The 19,395-nt window shown below is 41.7% G+C and overlaps 1 protein-coding gene across 7 annotated transcripts in view; it reads left to right on the top strand.

The window, feature by feature from the left end:
* Positions 1–6,777: 6,777 nt before the first annotated feature.
* Positions 6,778–19,395, top strand: part of Atp11c (ATPase phospholipid transporting 11C) — a 168,187-nt gene continuing 155,569 nt past the window's right edge. For 4 of the 7 annotated variants that reach the window (XM_051141295.1, XM_051141294.1, XM_051141299.1 and 1 more), the window contains exon 1: positions 7,530–7,708. Coding sequence is in view for 3 of the 7 variants with exons in the window: in XM_051141298.1 (XP_050997255.1) it covers positions 7,682–7,708 (27 nt within the window). In the remaining 4 variants the exon portion in view is untranslated. Of the gene's footprint in view, positions 7,185–7,527; positions 7,709–19,395 lie in introns of those variants that run through there. The other 3 variants (XM_051141298.1, XM_051141297.1, XM_051141296.1) reach the window with 3 other exon arrangements.

Genomic DNA, 19,395 nt, shown 5'->3' with positions numbered 1-19,395 from the left:
CCACGCCTGGCTGTTGGTGTATTTTTAAGGTCTATTTTTATTTTGAATTCTTTTAGTCTCTTTTTCCTTACTCCAACCCAATCCCTTCCAACATCCCACACCAGGCAGGAAAGAAAGAAGGTTAGTTCAGAGAGGGGGTGTAGTTTTCCTTAGCTGTTTAGGGTCCTTGGGTTCTTTGGGGGCAAATCCAATCTCCATTTCAAGATATCTCCAATTTCGCAAACTGCATCAACAGCATCAACCAGGAGCAGGGTAGACCACCAACAACCTCCTTCTTTCTCAGAGCCCCCCTCCCCCACCCCCAGTCCTTCTCTTGGTCTGGCTTTTATCCTGATTGACAAAGACCACACCCCCACACAAGGTACTTCACAGCTGAGAAAGATCACTCACCCCTCCCCCATGAGGCAGTTATCAGCTGTGGACAAACTGCAGCAGCCCCCACACCCTACACCTGGGATTAAAACACAACCATGTTTACATATAAACCAAATCTACCCAACACAACACAATTAACATGAGTCCCTCAGCAGACTAATCCTCTGAAGTGAAGGGCCTGATGTTTCTATCACCTCTCGATACCTAGATGTACCAGCTTGGGACCATGTCATCAACACATACATCTTTTGGGAGATATTTTGTATCTAAGCCAAAACCATCAATATTTCTTGATCACTCAACTATCAGATAGTATTACTTTTTAGTATGGAAGACAAAAATTTAGATTGAACACAATACAGCTCTCTTCTAATTGTTCTGCCATCATCCTATCAATAACCTCAGAAGCAAGCACTTTAACACTGTGCTATATCCCCATTTCTGACATTAGATTTAAATAGTTTTAGCTATGTAAATTTTTATCACTGTGGAGCCAAGTCAAGTTGTTTTATGACTGATTTATTTTCTTGAGCAAATTTCTGTTTTCCTTTGGACTTAAAAATTGGTTTTTTAAAGCTGGGCATGGTGCTGCATGCCTTTAATCCCAGTACTTAGGAGGCAGAGGCAGAGGCAGGTGGATCATTGTGAATTCGAGGCCAGCCTGGTCTACAAAGCAGGTCCAGCACAGCCAAGGCTAACACTGAGAGACCCTGTTTCTAAAAACCAAAAAGAAAAAAAGAGTGAGTTTGTGTTACTTCCAGTAGTGGTTGTCTATCATTAATTTCTTGTTAGTTTTTCATCGGGCTATAAATCCTTTCTTTTTAATACTATTTCCTATATAGGCAAACACGTTCCTCCTAGATCTTCTATCTTTTGTTCTTTCCTTTAGTCTCTTTGGATGTCCAACAGAACTGCTTGCCTTGCATTTCCAGTCATTATCACCCTGAGAATTCTCTTTCTCTTTTATGTTTATACCTGTTTTCTGGGTCCCATGTCTTCTTTCTCGAGATATAATATAATATATTATATATAATATATAATATATTATATATATTATATATATTTATTTTTTTTTTTTTTTTTTTTTTTGGTTTTTCGGGACAGGGTTTCTCTGTGTAGCCTTGGCCATCCTGGACTCACTTTGTAGACCAGGCTGGCCTCGAACTCACATCGATCCGCCTGCCTCTGCCTCCCGAGTGCTGGGATTAAAGGCATGCACCACCACGCCCGGCATCGATTTATATTCTTATTTGATGAAATGTATACGATAGTAGCTTTCTAAAAATGGAGGTTCAAATTTTATATCATTAGGATGTAACCGGGATAGTGGGCTAATTTAGTGGCACAGCACTTGTGTAGCCTTAATGATGCCTGGGATTTGATTACTAGCAAAACACACAGACACACAGGGACAGACAAGCACACACACACACACATACACACACACACACCATTTACTACTTACTATTGCTCAGTGTACAGTCACTGTTCCTCCGTACATGTCTATTTATATTACTTAGTGAAGCATTTTTACTTCTGAATCTTTGCTGTTTCTCTGAGTTGGGACATTTTCTTGCTTCCTGACCCCATCCTTTTAATGGGAAATTCTAGAACGTTGCTTGCCTTTCAAAGCATGAATACTTACTAGAATACATCTGCTTCTCCCTTTTGAAAGCCAAACTGTATGAGATCATCCTCAGTCCCCTTGGACTTGTGCCATCTTCTCTATGTTTATGAACCTCATCTGTCAGTATCCTAGGAAACTGTAATCAATATAGGCTATTTGGAGCACAAGAATAGGGAGCCCTGATCTCATCTGAAGAAGTAACATTTAAGCTAAGACATGAAGTATGACTATCTAGGACAAGCCAAAGCATTCCAGCAGAGAAGGTTGTCTATGCAAATGCTATCGGAAGAAAGAGAGCTTGGGAAACTCAAAGTTATTCCACCGAGCCGGGTATGTCAGAGGGACAGTTGCGTATTTTACGCTAGAGAGAATTCAAGATCTTATAGGTGATATTTGGGAGGGTTCTTGCTTTGCTAAAAAGCAAAGGGAAGCCCCTGAAAAATCATAAGAAAGAAAGTGATTTTATAGTATTTTGAGACAGGGTCTCTGCCAAGCTGGCTTCGAACCAAAGGCAATTTCCCTGCCTCATCCTCCCAAAAACTAGGATTACAAGGCATGAACAATCACCATTCCACTATGAGGGAGTGATATGATCCATATTCTAAAAATTTGGGGGGGGGGAGTTATCATGTGAACAGTGATTTGGAAAGGATCAACAGGAAGGGTAATGTGGACAAAATTGTTCTTAAACATCAAGGTCAACCTTGCAACAAAGAACATTTTGCATATGCAAACATTTTCTTAGGAGATGGGTCTGAAAGCTCAGTATACAGAGCAGCTGAATTTCTTCAACTTGCTAATAATGGGCTATTTAGATTCTAAAGTAACAGTTTGCCTGTTTTTTTTTGTTTTGTTTTGTTTGTTTTAAATTATAGGACTGAGTGGAAGATGTAACTCTTCCTCACTATTCACTTCGGGCCGGATTTACTGTATTCCCATTTGATCTCCCTCACAAGGTGGCAGGCCTGCTGTAGTCTAGCATTGGTTCTGCATTCCTTCTGGAAATCTTCTAAAGTAGAAAGTGGGAAGGCGCAGAAGACATGGGATGGGAGTCAAGACAGAGAAGGGCTCCTGGGGGCTTTGCCTGGAAGTAAGGCAACTGGATCGCTGGCTTCAAGCTTTATCTCTAGTCCAGTTGAGAAGAGGTCAGGCTCCTTCCTGAATTCTCTGGAAACTGTGGCTTCTGCTGCAGTCAGCTGACATTCCGTAAAAGTTGTCATTATGTACCATTACTGGCTGTGACAGTTTCAGCAGGTGGAAGTTAGTTTCTGTAGCTCTCTTTATGGAGTTTGCTGAATAGAAATGCTAGCTGATGGTTTGCTTTTCAGAGTTATCCACGACATCTAGGTTTTCTTTGGAAACTGTGAAGAGGCACTGTAAGAACAAAAATATTTTCTTCTTGTATTAAAAAAAATCACGCCGGGCGTGGTGCCGCACGCCTTTAATCCCAGCACTCGGGAGGTAGAGGCAGGCGGATTGCTGTGAGTTCAAGGCCAGCCTGGTCTACAAAGCAAGTCCAGGACAGCCAAGATTACATAGAGAAACCCTGTCTCAAAAACTAAAACAAAACAAAACAAAAAAAATAATAAAAAAAAATCACAAAGGAGTTTGACTTTGTGTGAGGTTTCTGAGAGTAACTCTAATTTCAGGTTGAGTTTGAGATAGGGAAAATTGCTTTCGCACAAATCTTATGTTTTGGTATGCACAGTTTGTTTTTGTTTTTCGAGACAGGGTTCCTCTGTGTAGCCTGGCTTTCCTGGATTCTCTCTGTAGATCAGACTGGCCTCAAACTCACAGCAATCCACCTGCCTTTGCCTCTCAAGTGTTGGAATTAAAGGCGTGCTCCACCACACCTGGCTGGAATTGCATTTTTATAGTGAAGCAAATTAATTAGGACTCATGAGTATAGGTGTTGTGCTGAAATAAATTAAAAGAGCGAAGAGACAGTGGAATTCTAATCACAAATGAAATTGAGCTACAATTTTACTATGTCCTGAGGGACCTTAAAATCACTGCTTTTAAACCATCAGTAAACAAACAAAAAACAAAACAAACAAACAAAAAACAAGTGTTAGAGAAGATTGAAAAGATAATTTTGAGTGTCCAGTTTTTTAAAGTTTATCTGCACTAATCTATAAGCAGAGTACATTTTCCTCCTTCTGTTTAACAAAACTAGATGTGGAAAAATTATTCACCATTAAAAACTTCCACCCCAAACTGTCTGAATTAGTTTCCTACTCCTTATTTTGTTGAAAAGTTTATATTTTATTGATAAAGATTCTAGACTTCTGCCTGGATTGTTATCAGACTTGGGGGTTACAACCTGTGACTCAAGGCAGATCTGTCCACCCGTCCTTAATGAGGCAGTTAACAGAGCCAAATTAAAAGTGGAAAGCAGAAAAGGATTTATTCGAGCTCGGCATGGGCATGGTGGCACATAACTTTAATCCCAGCACTCAGGAGGCAGAGGTAGGTGGATCTCTGTGAGTTCAAGGCCAGCCTGGTCTACAAATCCAGTCTAGGACAGTCAGGGCTGTTACACAGAGAAACCCTGTGCCCCCAAAAGATTTATTAAATGTGGTCACATTGATAAAGGACAAATAAATCCAATACCTCTCCCCTAAAGGCCATCCACCTTATAGCAGTCTCAGTCAAAGTGTGGTCCCACCTAACACTGACCTATTATCCCACGACTGTCTGCACTTCCGTATCATATTGTAAGGTGCTTGATAAATTGTTAGAAGTGTGTAACATCTCTTCTCTGGACAAGTTCTCTCTCTGGCAGGGGGCTTTTCCTTCACTAAGTATGGGATTCCTGGGCAAATTCCCTTTTCATTGAAAACCACAGTTTCAAAAATGTGATATAGTCAGGTTGAAAGACACAAGTGTGTCTTTTTAATACCTTCATTCCTCCCAGGCACATTACAGAAAGAGTGCTGATAACTTCCTTCACTTCCCCATTCCAGTATTCAGAATAGTGTCCCTCTCATAAAAGTTATTCAACAAATAATTAGCTAATGAAGTTAATTACTGTGTTCAATGAAAGCAAAGCCAGGAAAAAACCAACTCTACTTAAAAGCAATTCTTTGGGGTAGTAGACAGCAAAATCTTAGATCTGTGTAACAACAGATTTTAAGGATTAAAACAAATTAAGCATCCTAATATCTAATTAATGCAAACTTATGATTTCTTTAAAAAGCTGATTGTGGTAGCACATGCCTTTAATCCCAGCACTCGGGGAGGCAGAGGCTGGTAGATCCATGTGAGTTCCAGGCCAACGTGATCTACAGAGTTCATCCCAGGACAGGCAAGGCAACACAGGAAAACCCTGTCTCGAAAAACAACAACAACAACAAAAGATTTCTTAAAAGTCATTAGACATATCCTTAAGGAAACAGAGGAGTCATAGCAGCGGAAGTAAAAACGGACTTAACCTCTAGGCAGTTAGGACCAGTTAGGAATGAATTTAAATCTCCCGTATTGGCAGTTTATTGTGGTTGGGCTCCTCTCTGATCTCAGGAACCAGATCAGACTTCATAGCTTGTTTCTAAGGATGCTTTGGGATTTTAGCTTTCATTTGTAATGCCCCACCTGCATGTGTCCTGGTTCCTGCCTTCACAGACTGGCTGCTGCATTCTTTTTCTTAGGTTGCCTTGTACTTTCCAACTGACCTCTCCCTCTTTACTTAGGACTTTGTCCCCTGGCCTCCTCCAAAGCCTTCCCCCATTCCAAGGCCTAGGCTAATCTCCAGCAGCCCCGTTTATAGCCTTGGCCCAGTGAACATTTCATGGTTTCCAGGAAAGCTTTTTCAGACCCTTTGTAAAAATATTAACCTCTTCTTTTTCCTTTGGCATTAGAAACCATTGTAGTTTTCACGTGTTTGGACTTTGTAATGTCACTGTGGCCAGCCTGCTGGGGAGGTCTTTTAACACATTGTTGTTTCCAGCTTCTAGGAAGCAAACAGCCAGTAAATGTTTGTTGAAATCTAACCTCAGGGGGTAAAGTGGGAAATGCCCTAAAGCTCTTCAGGGCTTCACTTAGGTTAAGGGAGTGGCTGGTAGGGGAACAGACTCTAGTACAGAACCCCCTTTTCCCACTTGTTTAATACTTTACTATGTTTATAGAAGAATTTAAAGTTCTCAGCCTAGGGCCCCGCCTCAGAGGGCAGTGGAAAAAAAAGGAGGGAGAGGATGAGTGGGAGCACAGAGAAACTGTCCAGGCTCAAGGGAATTCCTGACTAAGCTTTCATTTTACGTTTTCAACTTTTGTATATTTCAATTGTAAGTTAGCAAGTTAAGGGCGAGCAGAATTTCATGCTGCATAAATAAATGTTGAGTTCTGGGGAAGGCGTTCAGCATGCTGGGCTTTATGTAATTTATCGTTTTTATCACATTTCCCACAGCTAAGAATCCACCCAGTGTTTCTGATTTCCGCACGCAGCTTGTAAGAAGAACCTTGGTTCAGCCCTATAGTCCCCACAGTTTCCTTCTACAACTGTGTGAGCAAACCCTAAGCGGGCATGTGGGGGAGCTCCCAGCCCATAGTAGCAGGCTGATAGAACCGTTGGACTACAATCCCCAGGGTGCACTGGGAGCATTGAAAAGGGCGGGTGATCTAGGAGAGGGTGGCAGGGAAATCCCGCCCCGCTGCGCAGCAGCCACGACACAAAGCCCGACTTTACAACCTCCCTGAGAAAGTGGAAGTAAGAGGGTTTAGGTGGGGTAGCTCGAAGAAAGAAAACCCAAATGAGGAGGGGGGGGGACCCAAACGAAACCCCAAATACGAGAAGGCGAAGACGCTTAGTTGGGAGCTTAGAGGGGTACCTCTCAGGTTTGTAGCCTAGGAGGGGGCGGCTTTTGTAACTACTCCCGCCGCCCGCGCCGCGCCCTGCCCCGCCCGCGCTAGGGGTCTCCTCAGTCGCCCGTTAGTCCGAGTCTTCCCTTCTCAGAGAACCGCCACTCTGAGTCAGGAAGCGGGGGCGTCCGGCGGCCTCGAGGCGGCCCGCACCGAGATTCTTCTCAGCCAGAAGTGCTGTGCAAAAGCGCGGGGCCGACGGACTACGAGTAAAGCGGCGCAGCGGACGAGTTAGGGCCGGGGTGAGGGAGACCGTGGCTCCTCACAAGACACCTGGGAGCAGTGTCAGGCGAGGCGCGGGGGCGCTCAGGAGGGGCGTCCATTGAAGGTAGCGAGCGGGGAGTCGGGCGGGGGGCTCAGCGCCAGGAAGAGTGTGAGGAGCGGGTTGCTGAGCCGGGCGCTGACTGGGGCGGGGAGGGGAGGGGGGAACTGGAGCGCCCCCTCCATCAGGGAGAGCCTAACGCTAGTCTACCATCCCTCCCCCGCGCGCGCCGGGTTCGCTTCAAGGCGGGCTGCGGCGGGAGCGCCTGGGCGGTGCTGGGGCCAGATAAGGGGAGCGACGGGGCCGCCGCCCCCGGGCCGGGCGGGCCAGGGCTGGGGGCGGGCCACGGGGGAAGGCGGGGCGGCGAGCGCGCGGGCGGCCGGGGGCGGGGGCGCGCAGAGGAGAGGAGGGCAGGCGGCGGGTTAGCGGCGGCGGCGGCGGCGGGGCTGCGAAGCTAGCTGTCCGCTTTGCGCCGCGGGCCCACGCCGCAGTGTGGTTTGTGGACCGCGCCTTCCCAGACAGCCCAGTGGAGCCCAGCTTGGCACCCGGCAGCCTTGGACGCGATGTTCCGCCGGACCCTCAATCGTTTGGTGAGTAGTACACTTGGCTGCGGTTCCAGGCGTAACGGGGGTGGCTGGCTTTCTGGTCCCCTTAGCTCCTTCCTAGTCGATGTGTGAGGGGACAAGTGGGACGCTCCTCCCTTTTCCCCCCTCCCCATTTCCATTTTAACGGAAGCAAGCTGCTCCGGGTGGTCTGGGTGAGAAGGCAGGTGGGGTTCTCGGTGTCCCACCCCAGCTCCAAGACCTTTCAGCTTAAGCTTCCCGGGGCTCTGAGGAACTCTGCCTCTAGACTGGGGATCGCTTTGGAGCAGCAGACTCAGGGAACTCGGGGCGGAGGTGGGGGGGGGTCCTCAGGGATCCCTCAGTTTCCCAATTAGTGGAAGATGGCGTTTGATTATCTGGGAGGAAGCTTTCTTTTGTTTCCTCTGCCACGAGCACATGGAGGTAAACCTAGACCTGTCACTGGCCCAAAAGAAGAGCTAGGGGGCCAAGAGAGCCAGAGGCTAAAACAGGACTCAGCCTCGCCCCGGCTTCTGCCAGGCGGGCTGACCAGAGGCCAGGCAAACTTTGAGGACTCAGCCCCCCCCCCCAGCTCACCTTGAGGGCCAGATCAAAATCGAGGACCAAAGCCAGGGTGGGCTGGGGCCGGCAGCGACAGTGGGGAGGCTGCGCCAGCGTTGAGGAGCCTGGATCTGAAGCCTGGCATAGGACCTTCTGCTCTAGCCTTGGAATCTAAATGGCAGCTGACCTCCTCTGGCCACCTTCTCCCCCCTCCCAAGCCCGCAGGAAAGGGCTTGAATTTCTTTGGGGAGTTTGGCATGGGGGACAGGCAGTGATTTCTGGCTGCTATTGACTTTTTGGATTAACCTGTTTACTCAGAGGGTACTAAGAACGGAGCAAAGTAGAGCAGTTTACTTATACCGGGCTGTTTGTAGCAACTTTCCTAATTTCCAGAGGAGGTGGCGGGAATAGGGTTTTATTTCTGCCAGGGATGTTAAAGAAAGCATTCATCCTAAAGATTTGATTCCCCCCCTAAAGTTATTGGAAAAAATTCTTCCCCTTTCCATCTTAGGATAGATTTAAGAACTTGACAATTTGGTAACTTTTGTGGAATTATTTTTAATTAAATCATTGCTGACCTATTTTTATTAGGTCGGATAAATTTGCTGTCATCCACCACCCCCCCCCACATTTGAAACTTTCACAAATGCCCCCTGCTTAATAAATATACTTAGTGCATTCCCTTTTAGGATATCATCAGCATAATAATACTCCGTTAAGATTTTGCTGAATGTTTATTTTACTCAGACAGGCAAAGAAGGTGGAGGCGATGATTACCTGTAGCACTGAGCAGTCTAGGTTGTGCACATCAGGGCTCTCAAGAGCCATGGGGAAATGGATTGTGCTAGATGCTTTGCTGAAGCAAGTGACTACCATTTGTTCTCACATTTAGCCTGAGACTGTAAAAGAGCATTATACCTCTGAGTTCTGTTTCACATAGGTTCTCGTGATTTCGAAGTGTTGTTTTGGGGTGATAAAAAGGGAAAGGTGACAAAAAAGCTAATTGTAATGCCTAGCAAAAAGGGTAATCTTTTCACATGGCACTCATATGTTAGAAAATAACTGGCCTCCAGATCATATTAAATTCATTAGTATAAAATTAAGATGCTGACATCCTCATTTTTTTTAAGGCTTTAGACAGTTGAAATTAAACAACCAATGTTGATCCAAAAGCGCTTCCTATTTGGTTTTCTTTTGCTAAGAGTGATCTGCATTGTAGCTGTAAAAATTAAGCAGTGCTGGCCCATAAAGCTAGGGCATGCAGTAGAATTTGCAGCGGTTGTTGAGGTGCCAGCTTGCTGGTACTTTGCATCTCTTCCAGGATTTCTGCAGAGGCTCACTTTTTGCTTATACTAAAGAGAGCTTTGACCTTATTGTTTCAACTCAGATGTCCAACTGCACACATTTTACCTCATAACTCTGTCTGGATGAGCCTGGGAATTGGTTCCAGTGTCATAAGCTGGAAGGTTCTTAGGAATTCTGAATGAGCCCTAGGCCCAGAGCAAGGAATTGAACTGCAAAATCTCACTGCTAAAAATGGCTTTAAATTTGGGGGATGGGGCGGGTCAATTTTAAGTCCCTTAGATTAGTAAAGCATGTCCTATTGTCATCTACAAGGAGCATATTCTTTTAGTAGTACACACATTTAAATCACTAGATCAGTAAATTAAAGATTTAATTGGAACTTTCAGACTTACACAGCCCAGTAGATGTAACCCAAGTTGTGTGTTATCCTTATAATTATTTTAATATTTTTGAGATATGGCCATGACTCCTTTCAAAATCAGTTATGCTTTTTTGGCAGGCATATGCATCTGAAATTGACTTTGAATGTTACATAACTTATAGTAGTTTTAGTTGTAGTTGTTGGTCATTGAAAATAGAGGAGTACATGTTAAATCAAGGCTTTTTTTTTATCTTAAACCTGGTATAGGAGGTAAGAGTCACTTAGAAATCACATCATCTTCCATATCAGTTGTTTGTTGAGTCATTTTTGAAATGTCATTCCTTTTCCGAGCTCCTCTTTTTTGAACTAAAAGAAATAGTGATTAGTTGTACATTTTAAAGACTATAACATGACATAGTTGCCACTAATAATTGTCCTAAATCTGATGTATTACAACTTAAAAAAAAAAAAAACTTGAGACAGGGTCTCATATAGTACAGATGACCTTGAATTCCCCATCTTGCTTCTGTCTTCAAAGTGCTGGGTTGTAGGTGTTTTTCTACACTTGCCAGTAACCGTTTCCTTTTGACAGCCTTTGGTGGGGTTTTGCTTGTTTGTTTGTTTTTGGTTTTTGAGATAGGATCTCTTATATAGTTCTGGCTGTCCTGGAACTTACTGTATAGACCAAGCTGGCCTTGAATTCAGAAAACCACCAGCCTCTGGAGTCCTGGGATCAAAGGCATGTACCGTAACACCTAGCTTCTTATTTCTTTTTGTGGATATTGTTGCTCCGTAGTCTAGGCTGGCTTTGAAATCTCTTCAACCCACTGCTTTAGCTTTTTTAGTGCTGGGATTACAGATATGTACTACTATGCCCAGGTTCTGACAGTTTTGAATAAAAGGAGAATAGTGAATTTGGTGTACAGCATTTTGGGATTTAGGCCTGTGGGGTGTCTTAATAGCACTCACTACTTGTTCCTAGTCAACGTATCCATAAAAACAACAAATAGGTAATAATAGCTTTTCCTGTTCAATTATTTTGCTTCAAAGGTACATATTTTATTAGAAGTCTGGACTAGGTGAAATTTAAGATGAAATTTAAATTTAGGAGTCATGGACTTTGATGTCATCTGTCTTCTAATAAAATCTGTAGTGATTATAGGAATTTTATAGTCTTATATAAAGTTTTATAATCCATAGGCTTAAAGGCTTACTGACAGTCTGTCATAAATTTTTCCTTTTTAGATTATTAAATTATTTCTTGCTAAAGAATCAAATAAAATATCTTGATAAAGTAGACAAAGTGATTATGTTGAGTGGGTGTTATCAATTTGTTGAAGGGATATTTGACAGTAGAAATCAGTAATAATAAAGCTTAACGGTAGTGGGGAAAATGAGAATAAATTTGTATCACTGATTCTAGAAGTATTCAAACTGCATTGGTTCTATACAGATAATAGCTTATCAAAGAAAATGGGAAAATAAGCTGCATCAAGAAGAATGTAAATTTTAAATAAGGCTAAAAATGCAAAATAAAAATTAATGAAATAGGTAGGTAATTTATTACTTTGAGTCCAGGGTAAGGCCACTTTAATTAAACAGTACGAATAGAGGCAATTAACAAAATAATTCACATAATTGCTTTTTGTTCCAGGAGCAGGAAGGTTCTTAGCTTTCTTGTGAAATTATAAGGGTAATTAGAATTTTTTCTGTTTCATTTCCTTAATAAACTTGTCCTGACATTGCCAAGTATCAAACATACTGATCTTATTTTGCTATGTTTTGAAATATGCCTGCAGGTGTGGGGTGCAATAATTTTGTATTTGCATAACTAACAAAGATCTATACATTTTGGGATCTACCAGATAGTTCTGGCACTTGTGAGTCTGACAGTTGACCATTTTACCACATCACATTTGTTATAATTCCTTTTTAATTTATATAGCTTTCTAAACTAGTCTTTCTCCAGTGGGAAAAGATTAAGCCCCAATCCCTAGGGCACATATTGTATGTAATAGATTAAATTTTCCTAGATAATTTGAGGAGAATCTCCAATAGACAAAGGCTGTTCTAGACTGAAATTGTGGGTAGCTTTTAATGCTATGCTTGGTACTTAGTAATGTAGATTTTTTTTCCTTAGACAGGATTTCTCTGTGCAGCCTTGGCTGTCCTGGACTTGCTTTGTAGACCAGGCTGGCCTTGATCAGCCTGCCTCTGCCTCCCTGAGTGCTAGGATTACAGGCGTGCACCACTGTGCCTGACCTTAATGTTTAATGAATTGATGATTTAGATGTTTAATGAATAGCTTGAGAATACAGCTTTTAAATGTTTCAAATAGATAATAATCTTTACTTATGAGCAGTGATTTATATTAAACCCCTTTCTTGTTCAGGATGATTGAAGAATGGGGAGTTCCAGTTTGTAGGTATTGGGGATAAATCATGTACCAATTAGCTGTTTCTAATTGCTGCAACTGTGGTGCTGGCTGTGGTGATGCACACCTTTAATCCCAGGCCTCTGAGGCATAGGTTGGCATATCTCTGAGTTGTAGGCCAGCCTAGTCTACAGAGTTCTAGGACAGTCAGGGCTACACAGAGAGACCCTGTCTGGAAAAAAATTACAGCATATACATCAAATGCTGAAGCTATACTGACCATAATATGTTTTTTTGTAAGTGATTTAGTCATTTTATGGTATTGGAAGTATTGTTTCATTCAACAAATACTAAGCACCTACTACTAGGTGGGTACTGTGGTAGGTCCTGGGTGATATATTGTAAGCAATGCTGACAAGATGCCTATCCTGAGATGTTTTATTGTATTCATAATATAGCATAATATATAATATATAATGTAGCATAATATATACAGAAAGCATGATGACTGTACTTGTTTAATTTGTGGTATCCCACAAAATTTGATCCTTATGAATAAGCTAATGTTATGTACTTACTATTTGTATTAATACTAAAAATAGATTATATGATTTATTATTTTCTAGTGGCTTTGATGCCAGATAAAAATTTGGCTGCAACTAATACCTTTGATATGCTTAGGAAATTGTTCTTTTGAAAATAGTTTTTAGGCTGATCCTTATGCAAAATGAGAAACTTATTTAGGAATGATCCACTGCAACTTGGCAAAAAAGATAAATCAATGTCTTTTCTCCCATTCCCCATCCTCTCCCCTCCCCCCCCCTTCCTCTCCCTTCCTTCCCTACCTTGAAAGAGTCTTGCCAGGTAACCTTGGTACTTCTAGGCTTTTATGATGGGAAAGCAGTTTTATGTGTAACTCTTTTATCCCAGAGCTTCCATCTTGCAAAAAAAAGATACCTGTAGGCATGTTTCCAAATCAGGTACCACTCTTAAAGCTAAGCTATCTCTTTGTGCCTCTGGTCTTTTTCTTTTCATTCCCTTCATTTTTTTTTTTTAAAGAAAGGGTCTCACTATGTAGCCCTGGGTGGCCTCGAAACTACTTAAGTAGACCAGGCTGGTTTCTAAATCATACAGATCTACCTGCGTTTTGAGTTGCAGCATTAAAAGTGTATGCCAGAACAACAATTTTCTAATATTTTTTAAAGTTAGTTTTTATGGGTATGGGTGTTTTGCCTGCATGTGTTTCTGTGTACCACCCATGTGCCTGGTGCCTGTGGCAGACAGAAGGGTTAGTGGACCACCTCTCTGAGGCAGTATGACCAGTGGCCTCTGGAAGAAACACTTTGTCTTTATGATGTTCAATGAATTAGCTTGTTTTGCGAATTTTAATACTGAGTGGAAAAACTCAAGGCTGGTTGCGTATCAGTTGTGGTTGATCAGTTCTTTCAAAGAGGGCAGACATATAGGATGCAAGATACAAACACATTTTTTTTTCTCCCTGATGTTGAGTTTCCTATATATCTGTAGTGCTTTATTGTCTGAAATCCCTGAGATGGGGCGCTTTCTCCTGTTGGATGGAAGAAGGTTCTGACTTTTCCAAGTGAATTGGGTATGCTTCACGAGTTTATGCCTTCTCACTTAAGGTTTATTTTCTCACCTGAAGTAAATGAAGATCAGCAGCAATCATGAAGCAAACATATTAGTGGAGCTGCGGCATATGTTAATAATACTGCAGATTAATGATGAATGAGTGTTCAGCACTGCAGATATGGGCACAGGATGCCCTTATCCATATTGGCAGACAGTCCCTCAATTCCTGCAGTGTACAGATGGATTGCTGGTTTGGCTGTCTTCTTGATTATAAAAGATGCAGTGTTTAGATGGTATTAGACTACTAATATCTGGTTTAGGAAGTTGATTGTAATTTTTTTTTCCAGACAGGGTTTCTCTGTGTCACCGTGGCTGTCCCAGACTCACTCTGTAGACCAGGCTGGCCTGAACTCACAGAGATCCACCTGCCTCTCCCTCCCTGCATGCTGGGATTACAGGTGTGCACCACTGTGCCTAGCAGTTGGTTGTATTTTTAATGTACAGACTATCATTGATATCATGTTCTATACTTAATAGGATCTACCTGGTTCAAGCTGGTATCATTTCTTAGGCTCCTCTTGAAGCATTAATGTGACTACTTTTTCTAGTCCAGTAATCTTCACCAGTATTCTTGGAAAAATCAAAACTACCACCACCTCCTCCTCCTCCTCCCCCTCCTCCTTCTTTTTGGTTTTTTGAGATAGGGTTTCTCTGTGTCACCCTGGCTGTCCTGGACTCACTTTGTAGACTTGGCTGGCCTCGACCTCACAGCAATCCACCTATCTCTGCCTCCCAAATGCTGGGATTAAAGGTGTGTGCCACCACACCGAGTGAAAGAGAACCTTTAACTCATTCCCTTTTCTTGGCATTTTATAGAACAGTAATTAATATGCTATCCTTAGCTTTAAAAAAATTTAAAGTACATTTGCATGCTTTTTGTTAAGTAGGTTTGCTAACACCTATTCTAATGTCACTAACATATCAGCTCTACTTTGAAAACCGAAGATGCAGTGTTAACTCTAGAAAACCTTTGTATTACTTTTGTTTGTTTTTGAGATAGGATTGTGTCTATAGTTTAGATTGACCTGGACTCGTTATTTAGCCCAAGCTGACCTCGAACTATGAATCCTCCTGCTTTAGCTTCTCAAGTGATGGGATTATGGGCATGCCCATCTGCTTTATGTCATTTTACTCATTGTGGCTAAGTATAATTTATTTGAATTCAGGATGACCCTTAGTATTTAATGCTAAGACTATAGCAAAAAAACAGAACACCAATTTCAGCTATATATATATATATACATTGAGTTCTAGAGACCCTGTCTCAAATATCCCAAACTAGGAGTGTGGGGCAGAGTGCAGATCATGAAGGATTTGCACTCAACCTTGTTTGAAGCGTGCTATGAAATGTTGACAATGAAAGAAAGTTACTTCCCCAAGGTCAGTAAGCTAATGAGCGTTAGAGTTGAGTCTGTATTTGATACTAATAGAAATCATAACTTTTCCCTGCTTCCACAACTATGCTTCCCAATTATAAGTCTTTTCTTTTCATATTGTTGTCAGCATTCCTGTTTGTCACTTTCAGCAGAAGAGCAACCTGCCAGGTAGTAAATTGATGCACTCAGTGGGGGAGCCAGGAAGTATTGATGTTTCTGCCAGTTTAGCATCAACACTTGCTGGTTTCCTCTCTGGAGTATCACCAAGTTCGTGGATTTCCATTTGAACTTTTATAACTGTCCAGATCTCTCCTTGCTCCATATATTTGTCCATGTTCCCAAAATTCATTTGCACATTTCTCACATCTCAGACGTATCTTAGTTCATAGGCAGTAAATATAAAGATCCTTTTAGGCAATATAATTCCACATAGCAAGCACACTGATGAATATTTTTATTGTACTTGTACACACACACACACACACACACACACACACACACGGAGAGAGAAATATTCTTGGGCTAATAAATTTAAAGCACTATTTATAAATGTTTTATTTCAGGATGAGTTTGTGTTGCATAATCAGGGAAATCCTCAGAAATATATTTCTGGTTAGTCTCAAGTTTCAGGCTGTTTGTTGTTATAAAGGAAAAGTAACAATTCTACAGCAATCCTGTAGATCATCAGGGAGTGGAGACCAGTAGAGAACTGTCACAAATAAATAACAGCTCGATAGAGAAGATTATGTAAGGTATACCTGTGTGTAAGCGGTGGGGATGCCCTTTAAGCTTCACAATTAATCTACTTGTGACAATGTGGATTAAGGTGTCTGTAATATAGTTCACAACTTAATTTACTCCAGTTCCTTTTCATTTTAAAGAAAACATAGGCTGGGAAGATGGCTCACTGGGTAAAAGCACTTGATAAGTGCTTGAATTCAGATTCCCCAGAATCCACACAAAAGCCAGGTGCAGTAAGTAGTTCAAGAGTCTGCAATCCCGGTGCAACCATACTGGGAGATTAGAGGCAGAGACAGGAGAATCTCCAGAAGCCCACTTACCAAAGCAGCGGTTCCTGGATTGAACAAGGTGAGGATTCAAAGTTTCTCTCTCTCCCTCTCCCCCCTCTTCCTCCATCCCCCTCCCTCCCTCCCTCTGCTCCCCCTCTTCCTCCATCCCCCTCCCTCCCTCCCTCTCCCTCCCCTCTCTCTCTTACTGTCCCCTCCTTCCCTCCCTCCCCCACCACACATACACACACACGATGGGGGTGGGCAAGGGGGTTTGGCTCTAGCTTCTTAAGTAACAAGGATGGTGTAGGTATGTGCCACTGTGCTTAGCTTGGGCTTCTTTTCTGAAAATGTTATATGAATCATAAGCTGTTACCTGAATATTCATGTCCTGTTAAGGGCTATAGAGGATTATAAGGTAGAAGCTCTGTTCTTGAGACAGAAGATATACATATAAGATCAATCTTCATATGAAGCCAATAGGTCATCAGTATCTGATTGATTAATTGACTAATTGATTAAGTCAGAGATACGTATAGCCCAGGCTGGTCTCAAACTCTTAATTGTGCTTGCTTCCACCTTCTCAGTGTTGGGATCACAGATATGGCCTCTTGAATAGTATATGGAGTAGACATTTGGAATGAGGCATTGGCTCTTACTTTAGATGAAGAATACTACTAACACAGTTTGCTGTAGTTCTACCCATATTACGTAATTAATCCCTCCAAAGTCTCTTCCTAATATCACAATGAGGGCTAAGACTCCAGTGTGTAAATTTGGGAGGGAAAGGACACCAACATCTAGTCCATAACATAGTATAAAGAATACACCCTTGCTTTTCACTCCTTGGTTTATAAAAGGTGATAATAAAACTGGATATCAGGAAGCTTTAGATCTCTACAACTGTACAAATTTTCTCATAAACTTATTTCTGAAATCCATGACTCCATTGTTCTACTCTTTTGATTTGAAACAGTAAAATGAAGACTGGAATGAAATTCATATTTGAGGTAAAAAAAAATCACTACTTCACAGAAAACTATGTGATTGGCTACCTCAGTTGTATGGCCTAAATAATGGGTAGATATCTTCATAAATTTTATAGGTCCAGGGTATTGATTTATTATCTTTACTGCTGATGGTCATTTGTTCTTTTTATTTATTTATTTAATGTGCATGGGTGTTTTGCCTCTGTGTGTGTGTGTATGCCCTCAAGAGGGCAGAAGAGGGTGTTGAATTTCATGGAGTTAGAGATGGTTATGAGCCACCACGTGGGTACTGGGAATCGAACTCAGGTCCTCTGGAAGAGGAACAAGCTCTCTTGAATGCTGTGCCGTCTCTTTAGTCCTGGTGGTCATTTGTTTTTGAAACTGGGAGTCAAACTTTTGTTTAAGATCACATTCTCTAACACTTCTGTTTCAGGTCCTTTAGATAACATGACTATGAATAGGTATTCAAGACTATGTCATTCTAAGAATAGAGCATCAATTGTGATTTCTTTTTATGACCAATGTATCACTACACCAAACTGGTGTTACTTTCTCAAAATTGGCGTTCTAGTCCAAGTCATTTTTGCCTCTTTCATATTTGTTGAGTTTCTACTTTTCTTTGATTTAATAAATAGTACTATTCCCCGTGGTACTAGTAATAAATGGAGTAGCCATCTTTTTAAAAAAGGCTTATTTATTATGTACACGATGTTTTGCCTGCATGTACACCAGAAGAGGGTACCAGATCTCATTATAGATGGTTGTGAGCTACCATGTCGTTGCTGGGAATTGAACTCAGGACCTTTGGAAGAACAAGCAGTGCTCTTAACCTCTGAGCTATCTCTCCAGCCCCAGAGTAGCAATCTTTTATACTGTTATTTCTTTCCCTTTCTTTTTCTGTTATATCTGTCCCTATGTGTGTGTGTCGGGGTGGGGGAGTGGAGTACACATAAGTGTGCAGATGCATATGTAGGTGAAGGACAGAGGTTAGCTTTGGGTATCATTACTTAGGAACCACTCACATTATTTTAGAGCCAGGGTCTGTCACTGGGACCTAGGGCTCACCAATTTATTAGACTGGCAGGCTGGGTGGCTGTCTAATGAGTTTCTGGGATCCACCAGTCCCCACTTCCTCATCACTGAAATTACAAGAATATGTTACTACACCTGGCTTTTCACTTGGGTTCTGAGAATCAAAGTTCTAGTGCCTGAATGGCAAGCACTTTACTGACTGGGCTATCTCTTCAACCCCTCCCTTTTCATTCTCTTCATTTACTCTTTCAGCAAACACAATAATTTCTATATCTGAAGGTGTCTTTAATAGCTTCCCATTTCTTTTTCATGACCAATACCTTCCAAGTCCAAGCTAGTGCTCTTATATTTATCTGTACCATTGCAATAGATGAGCTTACCCATTTCTGTACTCCTCTGTACAGTAGTAGAGGGATATTTTACAAATAAATAACTCAAGACCTTCGATGACTTTCCACTGCTTTCTGGATTTGCTCATACTGTTCTCTCTGTCCCTTGTATTTGTCATTTTCTTATAAAAATTGAAATAAAGATAATTCATATAAAAATCCATCATCTTGGAGTATACATTTAACTGGTTTTCAGCTGTTCCTCCCAGTTTGCTTCCCATACCCACCCGATAGTCCGAGATCTACTTTTCTCTACCAGATTTGCCAAATTACATTTCACATAATTGAAATAACACAACTGAATTTTGTGTTTATACGTGTAATCCTGATAGACTGTGGTAGGAGGTTAGGATGTTTGAACAAGTCTAGCTTCTATAATGGGCCCACAATATATGCTCTGATGTAACTGTTTAAAAGCATATTTTCAATGTTCTATTACATCCTTATATCAGTACTTAATTCTTTTAAGGATGAATAATATTTCATCATATGGATATACCACATTTTGTGTATCTGTTCCTCACCTACTTTTTCTTGGTTGTGAATAATGCTGCTTTGAATTTCTTCGTATTTGTATTGATATGTTTTCAATTCTCATGAGTATATATTCAAACCTTCTTTCTGTTTGACTGCACTCTGCACCAAATTCTGTTTTTTCACTAGTAGTAATGAA

Source organism: Acomys russatus, chromosome X (genome assembly GCF_903995435.1).
Source record: "Acomys russatus chromosome X, mAcoRus1.1, whole genome shotgun sequence".
Taxonomy (NCBI): domain Eukaryota; kingdom Metazoa; phylum Chordata; class Mammalia; order Rodentia; family Muridae; genus Acomys; species Acomys russatus.
The sequence above is the reverse complement of the archived record's forward strand: the minus strand, read 5'-3'. Positions and strand labels throughout refer to the sequence as shown.